Consider the following 17,146-nt stretch of genomic DNA (forward strand, 5'->3'; position numbering starts at 1 on the left):
TGAGCCACCCAGGCGCCCCTGGGTTATCCTTATAGACTGAAATTTGCAGTGTTCTTAGCATATCACAAAGGCTTCCATCTGGTTGTGGGACCTGGCTTGGAGGTTATTTTGTTTTGGTCTTGTTTGATTTGGGGGAAATTCACATAAAATAAAATTAAACATTTTAACATGTACAATTCAGTGGTATTTATTACATTTATGGTGTTGTGCAGCCACCACCTCTATCTTGTTCCAAAACCTTCTTATCACCCCCAAGGGAGACCCTGTACCCACGAAGCATGTGCTTCTCTTTCCCTGCTTCCCTCAGTGCTTGGCAAGCACAGATCCGCTTTCCATCTCTGGATGTATCTATTTTGCATAGTTCATATAAATGGAATCAAACAGTGTGAACTTTTGTGTTTTCTTTTACTTGGCATGATATTTTCAAGGTTCATCTGTGTTGTAGTATGTATCAGTACCTCATTCCTTTAAATGGCTGAACTAGTACTCCTTTGTATGGATATTCCACATTTTGTTACATCCTCTCACCAGCTGATGGGCATCTAGGAGTATTCTGAATGAAGGGAGAAAAAGAGTAGTTTATACCCTGCCCTGTGCTGTGCCCCTTAATAGCCATGTGACCATGGACAAGCTACTAAACTGGCTTCTGCTTTTCTTTATTTGTTAAATGAAAATTAATAATAATATCTAACTCTTGGGGCACCTGGGTAGCTCAGGTAAATGTCCGACTTCGGCTCAGGGCACGATCTCACAGTTTGTGAGTTCGAGCCCTGCATCAGGCTCTGTGCTGACAGTTCAGAGCCTGGAGGCTGCTTCGGATTCTGTGTCTGTCTGTCTGTCTCTCTCTCTCTCTCTGTCCTTCCCCTACTCTCTCTCTCTCTAAAAAATAAATAAAACATTAAAACTTCAAAAAATAATATCTAACTCTTCAAGTGGTTGAAAGATTCAGTAAAGGAAGTTCATAGCATAGTACCAGCAAATAGTGGGCCCTCATAAATGTTAGCTACTCTGCCGTAAGGTCTTATGAGCTGGGTGGGTGGGGGGAGAGAAAGCGTGAATTTGTGTTATAGTAGGTGTTTTACTGTGTTGCCTTTGTGCTTGATTGTGTGTGTTTTGTGTTTTTTTGTTTTTTAAAGGCCTTTCTGTTTTCTCTGCTTTGTGGTTTGGTGTTTTCGTGCCTCCCCAAACTGCAACCCACCCCCCCCACCCCCCACCACCGATCACTGAACACAGAATTTTACATTTAGAAGCTGTTCACTAGACAGAACGTCTGTAGTGGAATGTTACATAATTCACATTTAGATTTGGAGAGCTCATTATAAAAAACCTGACACACTTCAGGAATATTAAATTACTGCAGATTGTGTGGAGCAAAGAAACATTATTGAAGCATTTCAAAATTCTAGGCGAGCCTGAATTTAACTGATAGGGTCCCTCAGCTTTTACTGGGGGAAAATGATTTGAGTTGTCACGTGGTTTCTGGCCCTGGGGGACTTTAATCTCCTTAATTACAAAGAAATGAATTTCCTAAATAATTTGGAGTTACTTCACAGCATATTCCAAACCTCTGGCTTTTGGAAAATTAAAGGGGATGCCAGAGTCTGGGCCATGGTATGAGCTCTCCATGCTGCAGCTTCCGTATTTAAGTTTTTATCTGAAATGATGTTGGTTTCCTTTCATTATTGATAACGGGATGTACTTCAGAAATCCACAAGTAATGCTTTATAACACTTGAACACAGTCACAGTTTTGTCGAACAAGCGGCGCTGGAAGTACCCACAGAATAGGGAGAGGTGCTATATTGTGCTTTTTAGACAAAGTTGAAGGGGAAAGAATGGCCCAGTTCCTAACCAGTTTTATATACAGACTTTTAAGAGTGCTTGGAATTGTGTAAAATCTGTATATTTCAGCCCCTCTTATTATTTATGTGTTCGATACCTACCGTGTGCAAAACAAGCACAACAGACATATCTCTTGGAATTGTGTAAAATCTGTATATTTCAGCCCCTCTTATTATTTATGTGTTCGATACCTACCGTGTGCAAAACAAGCACGACGGACATATCTCTTGGAATTGTGTAAAATCTGTATATTTCAGCCCCTCTTATTATTTATGTGTTCGATACCTACCGTGTGCAAAACAAGCACAACAGACATATCTCTTGGAATTGTGTAAAATCTGTATATTTCAGCCCCTCTTATTATTTATGTGTTCAATACCTACCGTGTGCAAAACAAGCACAACAGACATATCTCTTGGAATTGTGTAAAATCTGTATATTTCAGCCCCTTTTATTATTTATGTGTTCGATACCTACTGTGTGCAAAACAAGCACAACAGACATATCTCTTGGAATTGTGTAAAATCTGTATATTTCAGCCCCTCTTATTATTTATGTGTTCGATACCTACTGTGTGCAAAACAAGCACAACAGACATATCTCTTGGAATTGTGTAAAATCTGTATATTTCAGCCCCTCTTATTATTTATGTGTTCGATACCTACTGTGTGCAAAACAAGCACAACAGACATATCTCTTGGAATTGTGTAAAATCTGTATATTTCAGCCCCTTTTATTATTTATGTGTTCGATACCTACTGTGTGCAAAACAAGCACAACAGACATATCTCTTGGAATTGTGTAAAATCTGTATATTTCAGCCCCTCTTATTATTTATGTGTTCGATACCTACTGTGTGCAAAACAAGCACAACAGACATATCTCTTGGAATTGTGTAAAATCTGTATATTTCAGCCCCTCTTATTATTTATGTGTTCGATACCTACTGTGTGCAAAACAAGCACAACAGACATATCTCTTGGAATTGTGTAAAATCTGTATATTTCAGCCCCTTTTATTATTTATGTGTTCGATACCTACTGTGTGCAAAACAAGCACAACAGACATATCTCTTGGAATTGTGTAAAATCTGTATATTTCAGCCCCTTTTATTATTTATGTGTTCGATACCTACTGTGTGCAAAACAAGCACAACAGACATATCTCTTGGAATTGTGTAAAATCTGTATATTTCAGCCCCTTTTATTATTTATGTGTTCGATACCTACTGTGTGCAAAACAAGCACAACAGACATATCTCTTGGAATTGTGTAAAATCTGTATATTTCAGCCCCTTTTATTATTTATGTGTTCGATACCTACCGTGTGCAAAACAAGCACGACGGACAAGAGATAGATTCTATCTCTTCCTGCAGTGTCTTTACAGACACTTTACAGACTTAACCTGCCTTAGTTTCTTATTCTATCAAGGGAGGATAATAGTATGGACTTGTAGTCACATACCCCCATATGACCTTGAGCAGTTAACCCAGGAAGTTATTAGTGCCTCCCATTTACTACATGTTTTCCAGGAGATGTGGCAGACCCTCTTCCAAACATGTGATGCGTGTGTTCACACTTAATTTCCGCAGCCACTCCATGAAGTTGACACTGTTACCCCCATTGTACACATATAGAAACTGAGGCCAAGAAGGGTTGGTAACTTCCTCAATATGACCTTGATTGTAAGTGGCTGAAACTAGGCAGCTTGCCAAAAAGCAGATCATAATGTAAGTAGGGAGAGATTCTATGTAATCGAGAGATTGGAAAACCTTTCTGCCTAAGATACTTCTTTGAACTGAACCTTGAGTGGTCAATAGAATGTCGAGGCAGACTCGAGAGGAAAGAGTCCCTAGAAAAGTAACAGCACAAGGAAAAATTGGGAAGATGTGAAAGTACGTCACCTCCCTACTAGACTTATGTCTCCTTTTGTCAGTTAGGCTGTTGATTTCAAGTCTCCTTGACTTCGCACAGCTGGTCCTTTTGCCTGAAACTACCATTCATTTATTTTTTATACATGTATTTATTGAGTGCCCCTTGGTCCTTCCTCTTATTATCCACTTGATATAAGAATTATTCTTCAAGACAGCACAGTATAGGGCTCCTCCTCTGAGAGGTCTCATTGACTCTTCCAAGAAAAGGTGAATGCTTGCTCCTTTGTTCTCCAGTACACCTGGTATTTGTTTTAGTTCTGGTTGTGTGTATTACAGTCCCTTACGTGGCTAGCATCTCTGCTCCTCTGAGTATCTTTGAGGACAGAAATAATCTGTACTCTTAGCCAGTGTGGTTGCACAGTTGATGTCTTGTGACGCGAATGAGCCAGCATTTGCACTTGGCCCATGGTACATTCTTAGTAGATATTTATTGCAGTGAAATGATAAGTATTATTAATAAAATGAATTATATCCATGAGTGATGAAGGTGTGTGGCTCTGTCAGCTCCCTTGGAGCATTGTCTTTTGTCGGGAGAGAGGTAAGAAAGGGCGTGAGGGCTAGTGGTGTGGTCCACATAGATGGCACAAAGGTAGCAGGAAAAGTTCTCATTTTCTGTGTATGATTTTATGGACCCCATTCTAGGAAGACAGTTTTCCATTTTCCTTGGTTGTGGCTTTGTATCCTGTACCTCAGACTCCTTCCAGTCAGGGCCAATGTTTTTTTTTTGTTTGTTTTCTTAAGTAGATAGGTTGTTAACAAATAAACAAACCAAGTATCTTTGGATAAGGTGGGAATTTCCCCATTATCGAGCCTTACTCTAATTTTACTTATTTCATTGTTGTTTTTTTTTTTCATCCAGGTATAATTAACACACAGTGTTCTATTAGCTTCAGGTGCACAATATAATGATTCAATCTCTATGCATTACTCAGTGCTCATCACGAGAAGTGTGTTCTTAATCCTCTTTACTGATTTTACCCATCCCCATCCCCCTCCCCTCTGGCAACCACCAGTTTATGCTCTGTATATAAAAGTGTATTTGTTTGTCTCTCCTTCGTTTATTTTGTTGAATTCCAGATATCAGTGAAATCGTATGGTATTTGTATTTCTCTGACTTACTTCACATAGCATAATCATTTCTTGCAATTTGTAACAACATGGATGAATCTAGAGGACATAAAACGTACCATATTTTATGTGACTTTTATATTAGATCTTCTAGTTAAGCTATCTTTAGTTGTCATGACTAAGAGGTTCATTTTACTACTCTTTTTGAACGGAAACTGGCATTTAGGGTCAGCCTTTCTGGATTCAAGCATTCTAGCTAAGTGGGATGAGCTAAGAATTGGCTGCACGGTTTAAAGATCCATTTCTAGTAGCTTTATCTTAATTTTCTTTAAAAATGGATAACTAGTGAAATGTTTATTTTCAACTGAACTCTCACATATAACTATCCGATAGATAGTCACCGGGAAAGACTGTTGACTTGACACAGGAAATACATTCATTCAATTTAAATGAAATCAAATGAGATAATGTATGTGAAGCAGTAGCTAAGGGCATAGTGTATAGTAAGTGCATAGTAAATACTAGCTGTAATTGAAGTGGTTGTATTATCATTATTATCATTATTATCTCTTCCCAGCACAGTGTCGGGACTTAATAGTACCTAGTAGTGTGCAATGCATATTTATTAAAGAAAGAATGAAGGGACTGTGTGGCTGCCTGATTCTTTTCTTTTTCTCCTCACATTAAATGCTTGTCTGCTCTTATAGCCCAGGAAAAAGCTGACATAAAAATTGGCTTGCTGGAAAGTTTCTCGGCCCCATTTGTCACCTTACCCTTGGAGCCCAATTGTATGTCAACTCCATGTCCCCTCTGATGCCTGGCAGTGAGGGACAGACCACAGGTCACTTCCCTATGATCTGCTTTAGCTGCCAAGGCTCTGATCAAGCTTGGCTGATGGATGGGTGCCCTATTGTTGGAAATGTCTCCCCGGGGTTGCTCAGGAAATGTGCCTTTGCTGTATTTTCTGGGTGGCATCTAGTGCTTGAAAGCAAGGAACATGGAAAACAAGAAGTTGGGTTTTGTCCTTCTTGAAAATCCAGTTTTAAAAGATCTATTTTGAGTTAGGTATCTAGTTTGAGAGACAGTTTTTCAGATAGACCTCTCATTCCCTTCGCTGCATACCCCGCCAATGACTTGATGAAATTGTGTGCGCAGTTTGCACAGGGAGACCACGATTTTCCTGTTTTTGTATATCTGACTGTTCATTTCCCCTCTTCCCACTAATTTTTGTTTAACCTCGAAAGGGTGATGATTCTGAATGTCCTCTTCCTTGATTTGTAGCACGCGGAAGGAGTGAATGAAATGTGCAGCTCGGGGCATTGTTTCTGAAGGGAGGAGTCATTCTCTTGGAGAGGAATCCTCCATGAGCCTGGCCGAGGCCCGGGATCTGTGTGAAGTGGACTAAGGATTTAGTAGGATGTCAACTGAGACAGAACTTCAAGTAGCTGTGAAAACCAGCGCCAAGAAAGACTCCAGAAAGAAAGGTAAGGTTGATTTGTTCCTTCCTAACTGGCTGTTGATCTGTGCAGTGCCTTGTCTCTGGAATGATGTACAGTACTGTCTTCATGATGGCATATGGTTTTTAATGGTTGCCAACTTAATTTGCTGTTTTCTGTACTTGTAGTATAATATTTAATGGCTTTCCCCTGTTGCTTGGGTAAAGTCCCAAAATTATGTTCATAACATATAAAGACCTTTTTGATATCCCTTCTCTCCATCCTTCCAGCAACATCTCTGCCTAGCGCCCTGCCCCCTATCCAACCGTGTTTACCCTCCAAGCATCGTGTCTACTGTAGTTCACTGTTGCAAAGTTCTCAAATTCTAGCAGCACCAGAATCACCTGGGAGGCTCGTTAAAACACAGATTGCTCGGTCTCATCCCCAGAGATTTTGGTTCAATAGGTTTAAGGTAGGGCCCAAGCCTTTATTTATAACAAGTTCCCCAACAGCAATTGATGCTGTTGCTTTAGAGACCAGACGTGGAGAACCACTGGATGATTAATCCAGCCTGAAATACTTACGTTGCTGCCCAATTTTTCCTAGACTGGTTCCCTTTTATTCTTCAGGTTAGTACTTACCTGACTCCCCACATGGGGTTGGTTTATTTTGTTTTTGCTGCAATAGCACTTTGTTAGTATCTCACTTTATTAAAAATGCCCTGTGTTTTTTTTCAGTTGTACTATATATTCCTTCAGAACTGGACCTCTCATTCACCCTTTAATTCCAACACTTAGAAAGTGCTTGACCCAGAGGAGTCACATACGTATCTTTTAATGAGGACTGGCACGCACAGGTTGATCATAAAGTAATTCTATCACTTTTCAGGTTTTCCGGGGAATTTGGCCCTATGGCTTTATGACCATGCCTTTCAGTGTGTTTGTCTCCTGGTTTAAATTAGGTGTAAGCAACTTCATGCTGTGTGTGTGCGTGTGTGTGTGTGTGTGTGTGTGTGTGTACACATGTGTGCATGCCTGTTCCCTGTGGTTTCAGCTCTTTCTCTCCCCCATTTTCTGAGCTGCATGGAAAAGGATTAATAGAGTTCTCTTTCAGGTGTTGAAATCTGTCAATACAGACTTGCCAACCGGGATGCACTTAGTTGCTTTGTATAGGCAGTGATTTGTTTTGAGACACTGCTGTGCCGGCCCGGTCATGTTTTGGGATGACACGTGTCTGACACTCTGTAGGAAGCACAGGACATAAATGTAATACATGTGCAGCTCCTGGACAGCCAAAACCTCAGGAAGGATTGTAAATTTTGCTTGGGATGTTTACTTGAAACACAGATATTTTGGAAGTAGTCTATTTTATTTTCTAAAACTTAATGTAAACCTTTATGCATCATGGGCTGAGAATAATAGGAGGAAAGCAAGTGGGTGAGAAAACAGGTCTTGGGAGAACTGCTACACGGGAAGGGGGTGGGGGGAATATTGCAGACCATGATACGTACTAGAATTCTAATGCTTTTTCAGTGAAAACTGATACTTATGTTTTTGCTTCAGATTTAACCTTTCCACGAAACTTGTGCTCTTGAATGCTTAATATATTAAGAATTGTATCTTACTGCATATCTTTTCATTCTTAATCTTAACATGCAAAACGAGGGGCATCCTAAGGAAAGGATTCAGGTTTCCAGAACATTGGCTCAGTTAAAGATTTGGAATGGGAGCATGAATGAAGGTGACCTTTTTAGAACCTCCTCATCTTAATGTCTTACATGGTTCTAAAATCAGCATGATACATATGCAAGGAGTATCTGCTAGTGAGTGGCCAATACCATGGAATCTGGGCAGGCTGACTTGGATTCAAATTCTAGCTGTGCCACTTCCTAACTGTATGACCTTAGAATGTTACTTAACCTCTTTGAGCCTCCGTTTTCTCTCCTATAATAAAGATAGAATATTACAAACTTCACAGGCTTACTATGAAGAATGGTTGAAATAAGGTGAATTAAATACTTAGTATAGTACTTGGTGTATTACAGGATCAGAAAATCACCTTTACTTTTTTTTCCTCTTCCTTTTCTCTTGTTCCTTCCTTTCCCCTTTATTCTTCTCTCCTTACTTCTTCTTGCCCCCTTTCTTCCCTGTCATCTTTCTCCATTTCCCTTTTCTCTATTTCTCATCTCCCATTTCTACTCTCTCCCCCTCATTTTCCTCTTCTTCATATTCATCCTCTTCATTATCTATATTATATTGTTGTCTCCTATCCCATTCTAGAACAAGGGGATCTTAAAAAGTACATAGCTGATTTGTCCTGAAGTAAGATTTTACAATTGTTTGTAGTTATGTAACAGTGGTGAACAATATGCATTCTTGATATACTTATTTGAGTCAAGGCACCATGAAAGCACATACATACATTTAAAAAAGAGAGAGAATGTGTCTGTAACAGGATTAATTTATTTTGTCTTCTTCAGTTTCCACCGTTGAACACTAAGTATTCCATTAAGCAAATGTTGCTGACTGGATCAAAATAAGTAGAACTTGAAAAGGAAATATTAACAGTTTATTTATTGATCTTGAATCTTGATTGTAACACTGTTTACTAAACTTTTTAACTAATTCTTCCAACCCCTCTTTGATTTTCCATGGAAGCAACATACAGCCTTTAAAGTAGGTTTCTATCTTCCTCTCTAACCCTTAAGTAATTATTCTTTTTCTTGTCTTATTGCATTGGCTGGGTCAGTGAGTACAGTATTTAGTGATTGTAGGTATCCTTAACTTGATCTTCAATTAATAGAAATGCTTTAAAATTTCATGTAAGTGTGATATTTAAATTCTTACTAGAGATTTTTTTATTAGTTTTCATTCATGTATCGTTGTCTAGGAAGTATTTTTTTATAAATCCTGAATTTGCAGGTTGAATTTTATCATATGCTTTTCCTAAATTTATTTAAATGATTTACATATTTTTCCTCATAATTTATATTGTGGTAGATTTTACTGTTGCATTTTTCTAATCTTCATTTTTGAGGTAAATACTATTCGTTTATGATGTATTATTTTCTGTATATGCATTTGATTTGTTGATATTTAACTTAGGACTTTGATATCTCTATTCATCAGCATGATTGGCATATAACTTTCTTTTCTTGAACAATCTTTGTGCCTGGTATTTTAAAGTTTATAATTTCATACAATGAGTTTTGTTGCTAAGGAAACTGAGTAATATTTAAGCCTCTTTCTGAAAAATGTATGTTTTTCTTTTTTTTTTTAGTAATTTCATTTGACTTTTTAAAAGCTGCATATGCTTATTACTGAAAATTAAAAGAAACAAAGTAAGCATGAATATTACCATTAATCAAAAATAACTGCTGTTCTCATTCTAAATTAATTCCTTCTGGACTGCCTTTTCAGGATATGTGTTTGAGATCATACTGTTCATACAGTTTCGTATCCTGCTTTCTTATTTCGCATTATTTTTTTGTGTGTTATTTGACATTACTCAGATTATTACATGATATTACAGGCTAGAAGAGTTTTCCCCCTTTGGCAAGATTTATTTTTTTTTAATTTTTTTTAAATTTTTTTTTCTTTTTTTTTTATGAAATTTATTGACAAATTGGTTTCCATACAACACCCAGTGCTCATCCCAAAAGGTGCCCTCCTCAATACCCATCACCCACCCTCTCCTCCCTCCCACCCCCCATCAACCCTCAGTTTGTTCTCAGTTTTTAACAGTCTCTTATGCTTTGGCTCTCTCCCATTCTAACCTCTTTTTTTTTTTTTTCCTTCCCCTCCCCCATGGGTTCCTGTTAAGTTTCTCAGGATCCACATAAGAGTGAAACCATATGGTATCTGTCTTTCTCTGTATGGCTTATTTCACTTAGCATCACACTCTCCAGTTCCATCCATGTTGCTACAAAAGGCCATATTTCATTTTTTCTCATTGCCACGTAATATTCCATTGTGTATATAAACCACAATTTCTTTATCCATCCATCAGTTGATGGACATTTAGGCTCTTTCCATCATTTGGCTATTGTTGAGAGTGCTGCTATGAACATTGGGGTACAAGTGGCCCTATGCATCAGTACTCCTGTATCCCTTGGATAAATTCCTAGCAGTGCTATTGCTGGGTCATAGGGTAGGTCTATTTTTAATTTTCTGAGGAACCTCCACACTGCTTTCCAGAGCGGCTGCACCAATTTGCATTCCCACCAACAGTGCAAGAGGGTTCCCGTTTCTCCACATCCTCTCCAGCATCTATAGTCTCCTGATTTGTTCATTTTGGCCACTCTGACTGGCGTGAGGTGATACCTGAGTGTGGTTTTGATTTGTATTTCCCTGATAAGGAGCGACGCTGAACATCTTTTCATGTGCCTGTTGGCCATCCGGATGTCTTTAGAGAAGTGTCTATTCATGTTTTCTGCCCATTTCTTCACTGGGTTATTTGTTTTTTGGGTGTGGAGTTTGGTGAGCTCTTTATAGATTTTGGATACTAGCCCTTTGTCCGATATGTCATTTGCGAATATCTTTTCCCATTCCGTTGGTCCCTTTGGCAAGATTTAGATGGATCCTGGGGCAGATATTTTATTTCCTAAAAAAGAATACCTGACCATGTGGGTTATCTATCATGAGGGAGAGTGGCATAAAGAAAGTTAAGAGGCCCTTTAGAATTTCTCACAAACCTACCACCCTGGTTCTTTAACCCGGGCTGTTGAAATGAAGTCAGATAATTTCCAATACAAGTCACAAAGGGGCACATTTCACCATAAAATGCATTTCTGCACAGGCCATATATGAGATGTAACTGGAGTATCCACAATTCAAATAAGGGAAAGCTTGAAAGTAGTAAGAAATGAAGTTGTTTTCTTCATTTCATTTTTATTGGATTGTGTCACTACACATACAGCTTGTCAAACGGTGCCTATCCAGGAGTGGAATTTGATGAAGGACGAGAATGTATATTTTCAGGTTCATTACCTGCCATCAAAGGGGAGAACGGTTGACACACTTCTTGTTACGGGTAAACCCAGCATTAGGCCACCCAGGAGAAGACTGTGGTAAAGGTATATGTCCCAGGATGAGCACATGAAGACGTTTCTGGGGGCATTGCCTAGAGTTTTTCAGTAGGCGCTGTCTGGTAGCTTAGTGTGGTAGGAAGAGCACTAACTTTGGAGCCTGACCTGGTTTTAAATTCTGACTCTTTTCCTTCTCTACTGTGTAACCAGAGATCCGTTATTTAGCCTCTTTGAATCCTGTTTTTAAGAGTGTGTGTGTGTGTGTGTGTGTGTGTGTGTGTGTGTGTGTGTAATACATGTCATCTGAAGGGGGAGGGAGATATCATGGGTTAAGGTCCAGCTAGGGATCTGCAACATAGCAGCTGCCTGGTCAGTGTTAGCTTTTGTACCCTCTTCCTTCTGAGATCACAGTTCAGCACTGTCTTCTGATCCTCTAGAAACATGTGGAAATAAACTTATTCACTTTCCTTATATTTATATGAGAGTTAAATCCAAGGACCATTAGTTAACAAAACAACAACAACAACAAAATGCTACCTTATTTCCTCCTTGAAAGATTTGGCCACAGCAATCAAAGCCCTGAGGAGTCTAGGAGAAGTTGGTTGTCCTATGGCAGATACCTTAGCTTTGGAGCCACATCAAGCTGAGTTTGAACCATGGCTGTATGCCTAAGTGTGAACTCTCAGGAGGTTTCTTAGAAAATTCTGGTTAAGGAATGGTTTCAGTGATGCCATACTCAGGGTCTAATCCCTCAACTATGCAGTTACCTCCAGAAAATATCCTGTTAACCCTGGCTTACCAATTAGGAGCTTATAAAGTGCTACCATATCCATCATCTGATTGGATCCTTAGGACTTAATTTTTTTTTAATGTTTTATTTATTTTTGAGAGAGAGAAAAACACAGGGTATGAGCGGGGGAGGGGCAGAGAGAGAGGGAGACACAGAATCCGAAACAGGTTCCAGGCTCTGAGCTGTCAGCACAGAGCCCGACGAGGGGCTCGAACTCACAGACCGTGAGATCATGACCTGAGCCGAAGTCAGACGCTCAACCGACTGAGCCACCCAGGCACCCCAAGGACTTAATTTTTTACAAAATTCTCTTGATCGAGCCTCTGGTGCAGAGCTGCTGTTTCATCGCCTCTGCCTGGTGCTCTTGTGCTGTGGCAAAGCTGCCCGCAGTCTGTCAGGACACTGGGCCTGGGCTTGTACCTCAGGCCTGCCGCTCTAGATCCTTCGACTGCCTCAGGGCATTTCCACTTTTCCAGCTTCTGTTTCTTCAGGCACCAAACGGATGTGAAATTATATTTGCTCGACCAAGTCTGAAACCTAGACGAAGCAGTAATTAATTAATTAGGTTTTTTGTCCACAAGTATTTATCCAGCTCCAGCTGTGAACCCTGCCTGTGCTGTGTTCTGTGAGGAGAGAGAAATATCTGGAAAGTAGACTGACTGCAGCTGGTTCCTGTAGTCAAAGAACTTCTACCTCAAGAAGGTCCTTCTGGTTTTTAGAGGTCTCATCCTTCCTTAAAAAGATATATTTTTCCCTACTTGGCTACTTGTGTTCATTCTCAGCCTACAACTATTCATAAAATGTATGTTCTGTTTTTCCTCCGAATTTCTATTTGTTATTTAAAATATCGTGTGCTCGGGGCACCTGGGTGGCTCAGTTGGTTGAGCATCCGACTTCGGCTCAGGTCATGATCTCACAGTTTGTGAGTTCGAGCCCCGCGTCAGGCTCTGTGCTGACAGCTCAGAGCCTGGAGCGTGCTTCAGATTCTGTATCTCCCTCTCTCTCTGCCCCTTCCCTGCTCATACTCTGTCTCTCTCTGTCTCTCAAAAATGAATAAACGTTAAAAAAATTTTAGAAAAAAGTAAAATATTGTGTGCTCATCATAATTAAGAAAATTCTTTCTTACTAAACTCTTTTCATGCCTTTCCTTACCAAAAGCAAGTGAATTTTCATCTTAATAAACACAAAGGCCACAATATTCTAGAAGTCTCTATACACTGAAACATGAGAAAGTTCTCTAGAAATCGAAGAACATGAAAGGTTTTTAGGAGTTAGCATTTGGGGGCTAGTTGGAACCTCTTGCTCACTGATGAGCTCTCATCAGAAGGAGTTGTTGACTTTCACTTGGTTGCTCAGGAGCAGAGTCAGGGCTGGATCCCAGGAACGGGTCCCCGGGCTGGTGTTCCTCCAGCTCCTCAGATTGCAGACAACCTACCTTCTTAGGACTAACTTCTTGGTATGTTTGCTCCCTCTTCTTTACACTGAAGACTCCTGGAAGAGGTCATGCTTTAGAATTAGGTGATAGTAAGTTTGATTTTAAGATTTCACACAGTTTCGACTTGTGTATCTCAGGCTGGCTACTTTACCTTTCTTTCTTTTTTTTTTAATGTTCATTTATTTTTGAGAGAGAGAAAGAGCTAGCAGGGGAGGGGCAGAGAGAAAGACCTAGAATCTGAAGCAGGCTCCAGGCTCCACACTATTAGCACAGAGCCTGATGCCGGGCTTGAACCCGTGGACCAGGAGATCATGACCTGAGCTGAAGTCGGATGCTTAATTGACTGAGCCACCCAGGTGCTTGTAGCTACTTATCTTTCTGAGCCTCAACTTCTTCTATAAAATGGGGATAATGATGCCTATCTTGAAGTGTTGCAATGAGGATTACACAAGTGAATGATTTACAGCCCCTACCTGCCATAATTCTCTGTGCATAGACTGAGGAAAAGGAAACTTTCCCTTTCCTTCCAGCCCCCAGTTCTGCTGCCAGCCCCAAGAGGCAGCACTTCTCCTAGTGCTCTGGAACATAAAGAAAAATAGAAGGTACCCTCTTCTCCAGAGGCTCGTGGGGGAATCCCTGAGAAAAAGGAATTGGACCATCTTCAAATGAATGCTGGCTTCAATAATAACAGAGAAGTCAACAGGAAATACAAAGGAGAATGGAGCATGTTGTTAAGCCACAAACATTTATTAATAGATATCATTTATTGTGTGCTTCCTGTGTGCTAGCCATTGTAGATAAATTGCCCCTAATGAACTCAAATCTTACATCACCCCGTGGAACACGTGAGAAAACAATGTTCAGGGAAGCCAGGAGACTTGCCCTAAGTCAGGTGGTTTGTCTGCATAAGCTAGAACGTACTAGGGCTGTTGGATATTAATATCTGTGAGGTCTTCCCTGAAAGCGTGCTTTGGGTTTGCCCTGTGCCCTGTGTGTATGGGTTGCAACGGGTCACCAAAGCATTTCTGAGGGCTGAGGAATCTGAAAAAATGACAGGGGCTACACTCTTTTTTTTGGTTGGGGAAGGGATGGAAACAGATTAGCCACATCATGTAACTTTACGGCACCATTCTGTCTTGGCAGAATGTTTTGGATCTTGGTGAGCTAATTGTTCTCTAGTGACCCTGTGATTTGCGGGCTTTGGAAATTCAAAATCAAGGATTTAATTAAAAGATGATGTCAATTTCTCTGAGGCTGATCCATAAAGCTCTTGGGCTGAGGTGTTGGGAGGGAGGGAGGGAGGGAGGGAGTACCATTTTGGGTCAAGAAGTCCAGTTCTTTGTGTAAGACTGGCTGTCAGGTTGTATGATGTGTGGTGGCGAAAGACTTCTGTATTCTCTTTGAGCACATGGCCTTGGATTTATTACAGGACACATCACTCATTGTGGTCATTCCCTGAAGACAAACTCATTTCAGGTTTCATTGGTGACTTAGTTCAGGGACTCATTTTAACTGGTTCCCTTCTAAGAAGTCAGGCTTTTTTCAAACCCTTCTTCGTACCTCCTTCCTCCTTCAATGTATTATGTAACCCCAGCAGCACAGAGTACTCCAGTACCACAGGGGACAGCACGCCACGCAAGCCCACTGCTGTTTGCTCCCTGTCTCCTGCTGTGTCACTCTGCCTCCTCCCACCCTGAGCCACACTGAGCCTTAGATCCCAGGACTCTCTTCTGTGACGTCTGTGTCTCCTGCTCCTTCTACCTGGGTCATCCTTCTCACCCTGTCTCTTCACTTGACCAGCTCCTAGTCATCCTTCAAAACCCAGCAACCGTCATTGAGCCATCATCCTTGACGTTTTGAGCTTCAAAACAGCGTTCTGAATTAGTCACTGCCATCAGCCCCTGTAACCTCCTGAATGCCTCCCAAAGCCATTCATTCTGTCTCTCCTTGCTGCCCCTCTCCCAAGTGCAGTGCAGCCTACCTCTCTCCGCCATCTAGATTGTTCTCACACCCTCCTAAGTGGTATTTAGGTTTTCAGTATTTTCCACCTCTGCTGTTATGGACACCACTCACTAATGTGAAGATGCGATCAGGTCTCACCTCTGCTTCAGACGCCTCAGTGAGCAGCTCTGAGTGCCCTCAGGGTAGAGCCCCTACTCCCCCGCTCCTTGTAGCATAAAAGAGGTCTTGCCTGGTCTGACACTTCCTTATCTTTCAGGTCACATCTCTCAGTGCTCTTCCATAATGGTAGTCCATTCGGTGGTGTGACTGAATTAATTTCAGTTCCCTGATCATACCATGTGATTTTTTTTTTTTTACATTTGGAATTTGGCAAATGCTGTTTCTTCTCCAAATAATGTGTTTTCCTTTATTCTTTTCAGAGCGAACTCCACTTATCCTTTAGTTTCAAGTTAGATATTCTTGTCTGCAGAAATGCCTCGGTGACCTGTTGTAACCCATACACACAGCCCCCCACCTGTGGGTCATGACTATTTTGTGTGCTCTTGAATGTCTCATTTTGTTCACCATAGTATATGTTTAGTTGTCTTTGTCTTCTGTATCACTCATTAGGCTGGGAGTCCTGTGATGGCAACATGTCTGTCTTGTTACCTACTTCATTTCTACCACTAAGTACAATGTTGAAAGATGTAGGTATGCCACAATGTTGGTTGAATGAATAAGTGAGTGAATGAATGAATTCATGACTAAGAAAGCCTCATTTAGCTGGATTTGTGAGGGGGTTCCATAGTACCCTATCCTCATTCGAAACATGACACTTGCCATGTTTCCTTTATAATTTTTGGCTTATTTTTCTGTCTCTGCCATTAGCCACGAATTCCTAGCACAGCACTCAAAACATAAGTACTCAATAAGTGTTTGTTGAATTGATTATCATAAAGTGTGGGAGAGAATGATTTGCACAAGGAGAAAGAAAATTACAAAACACAAACATCTCCCCTAAATGCTGGCTCTTGAGATTCTTATTATGTGGCTTTGAAAATTCCTACCATTCTGTGAACTGCTTCTTCTTTTGTGATGTGTGTCCAATCACGTCTGGTGCCGTAATTTAGCGTGATGTGGGCCATATTGGTAGTAAAGCTATAAGATTTGCCATATTAGTTCATGCCACTGCTTCATTAAGCTCAGTGTGCTGCCTGTGGCAGTGGCTGGGCTTGAATTTTGATGTTTAGAAGAACAAAGCTCTTATTCCTCCAAGTCCTGTGAGTCAGGTAAGGGTGCACACCTTTGTAGGGTTGGAAGTCTTTATCTTTGCAGATAATCAGCAAATACCCCAGAGCATGAGGTTTTATTATCCACTATGATTTGCTGAATGAGCACACAGTGTTCCTATGTGTGTTGGGATATCAGCACCCTTTCCTATTGAGACAAAGTGTCTAGGATGGTCAGAGTGCATGTGTTGTAAGACCGAGTGATTCTGCATAGTCCATCAAAAGAGCACACGTAGAAAAAAGGCAAAAGAGAGGGTGTGGTGGAGGTGAAATGTTGGCTCATTTAAGCTCGAAAACCACCTTTAGACAAGTGTTGCCATTTTATAGGAGAGTCGACTAAGGCTCAGACGAATAGCTTGCCTGAAGTCCATGAAACTTGGAAATAA

General features: G+C 40.5%; 1 protein-coding gene across 3 annotated transcripts in view; it reads left to right on the plus strand.

Annotated features, from left to right (window-relative positions):
- DAB1 (DAB adaptor protein 1) overlaps positions 1–17,146 on the plus strand; it is a 407,612-nt gene that overhangs the window by 121,895 nt on the left and 268,571 nt on the right. For all 3 annotated transcript variants that reach the window (XM_047873243.1, XM_047873244.1, XM_047873245.1), the window contains exon 2: positions 6,125–6,327. In XM_047873243.1, the coding sequence (XP_047729199.1) occupies positions 6,261–6,327 (67 nt within the window). In that variant the 5' untranslated portion in view covers positions 6,125–6,260. The remainder of the gene's footprint in view (positions 1–6,124; positions 6,328–17,146) is intronic.

This window comes from Prionailurus viverrinus, chromosome C1 (assembly GCF_022837055.1).
Source record: "Prionailurus viverrinus isolate Anna chromosome C1, UM_Priviv_1.0, whole genome shotgun sequence".
Lineage (NCBI taxonomy): Eukaryota > Metazoa > Chordata > Mammalia > Carnivora > Felidae > Prionailurus > Prionailurus viverrinus.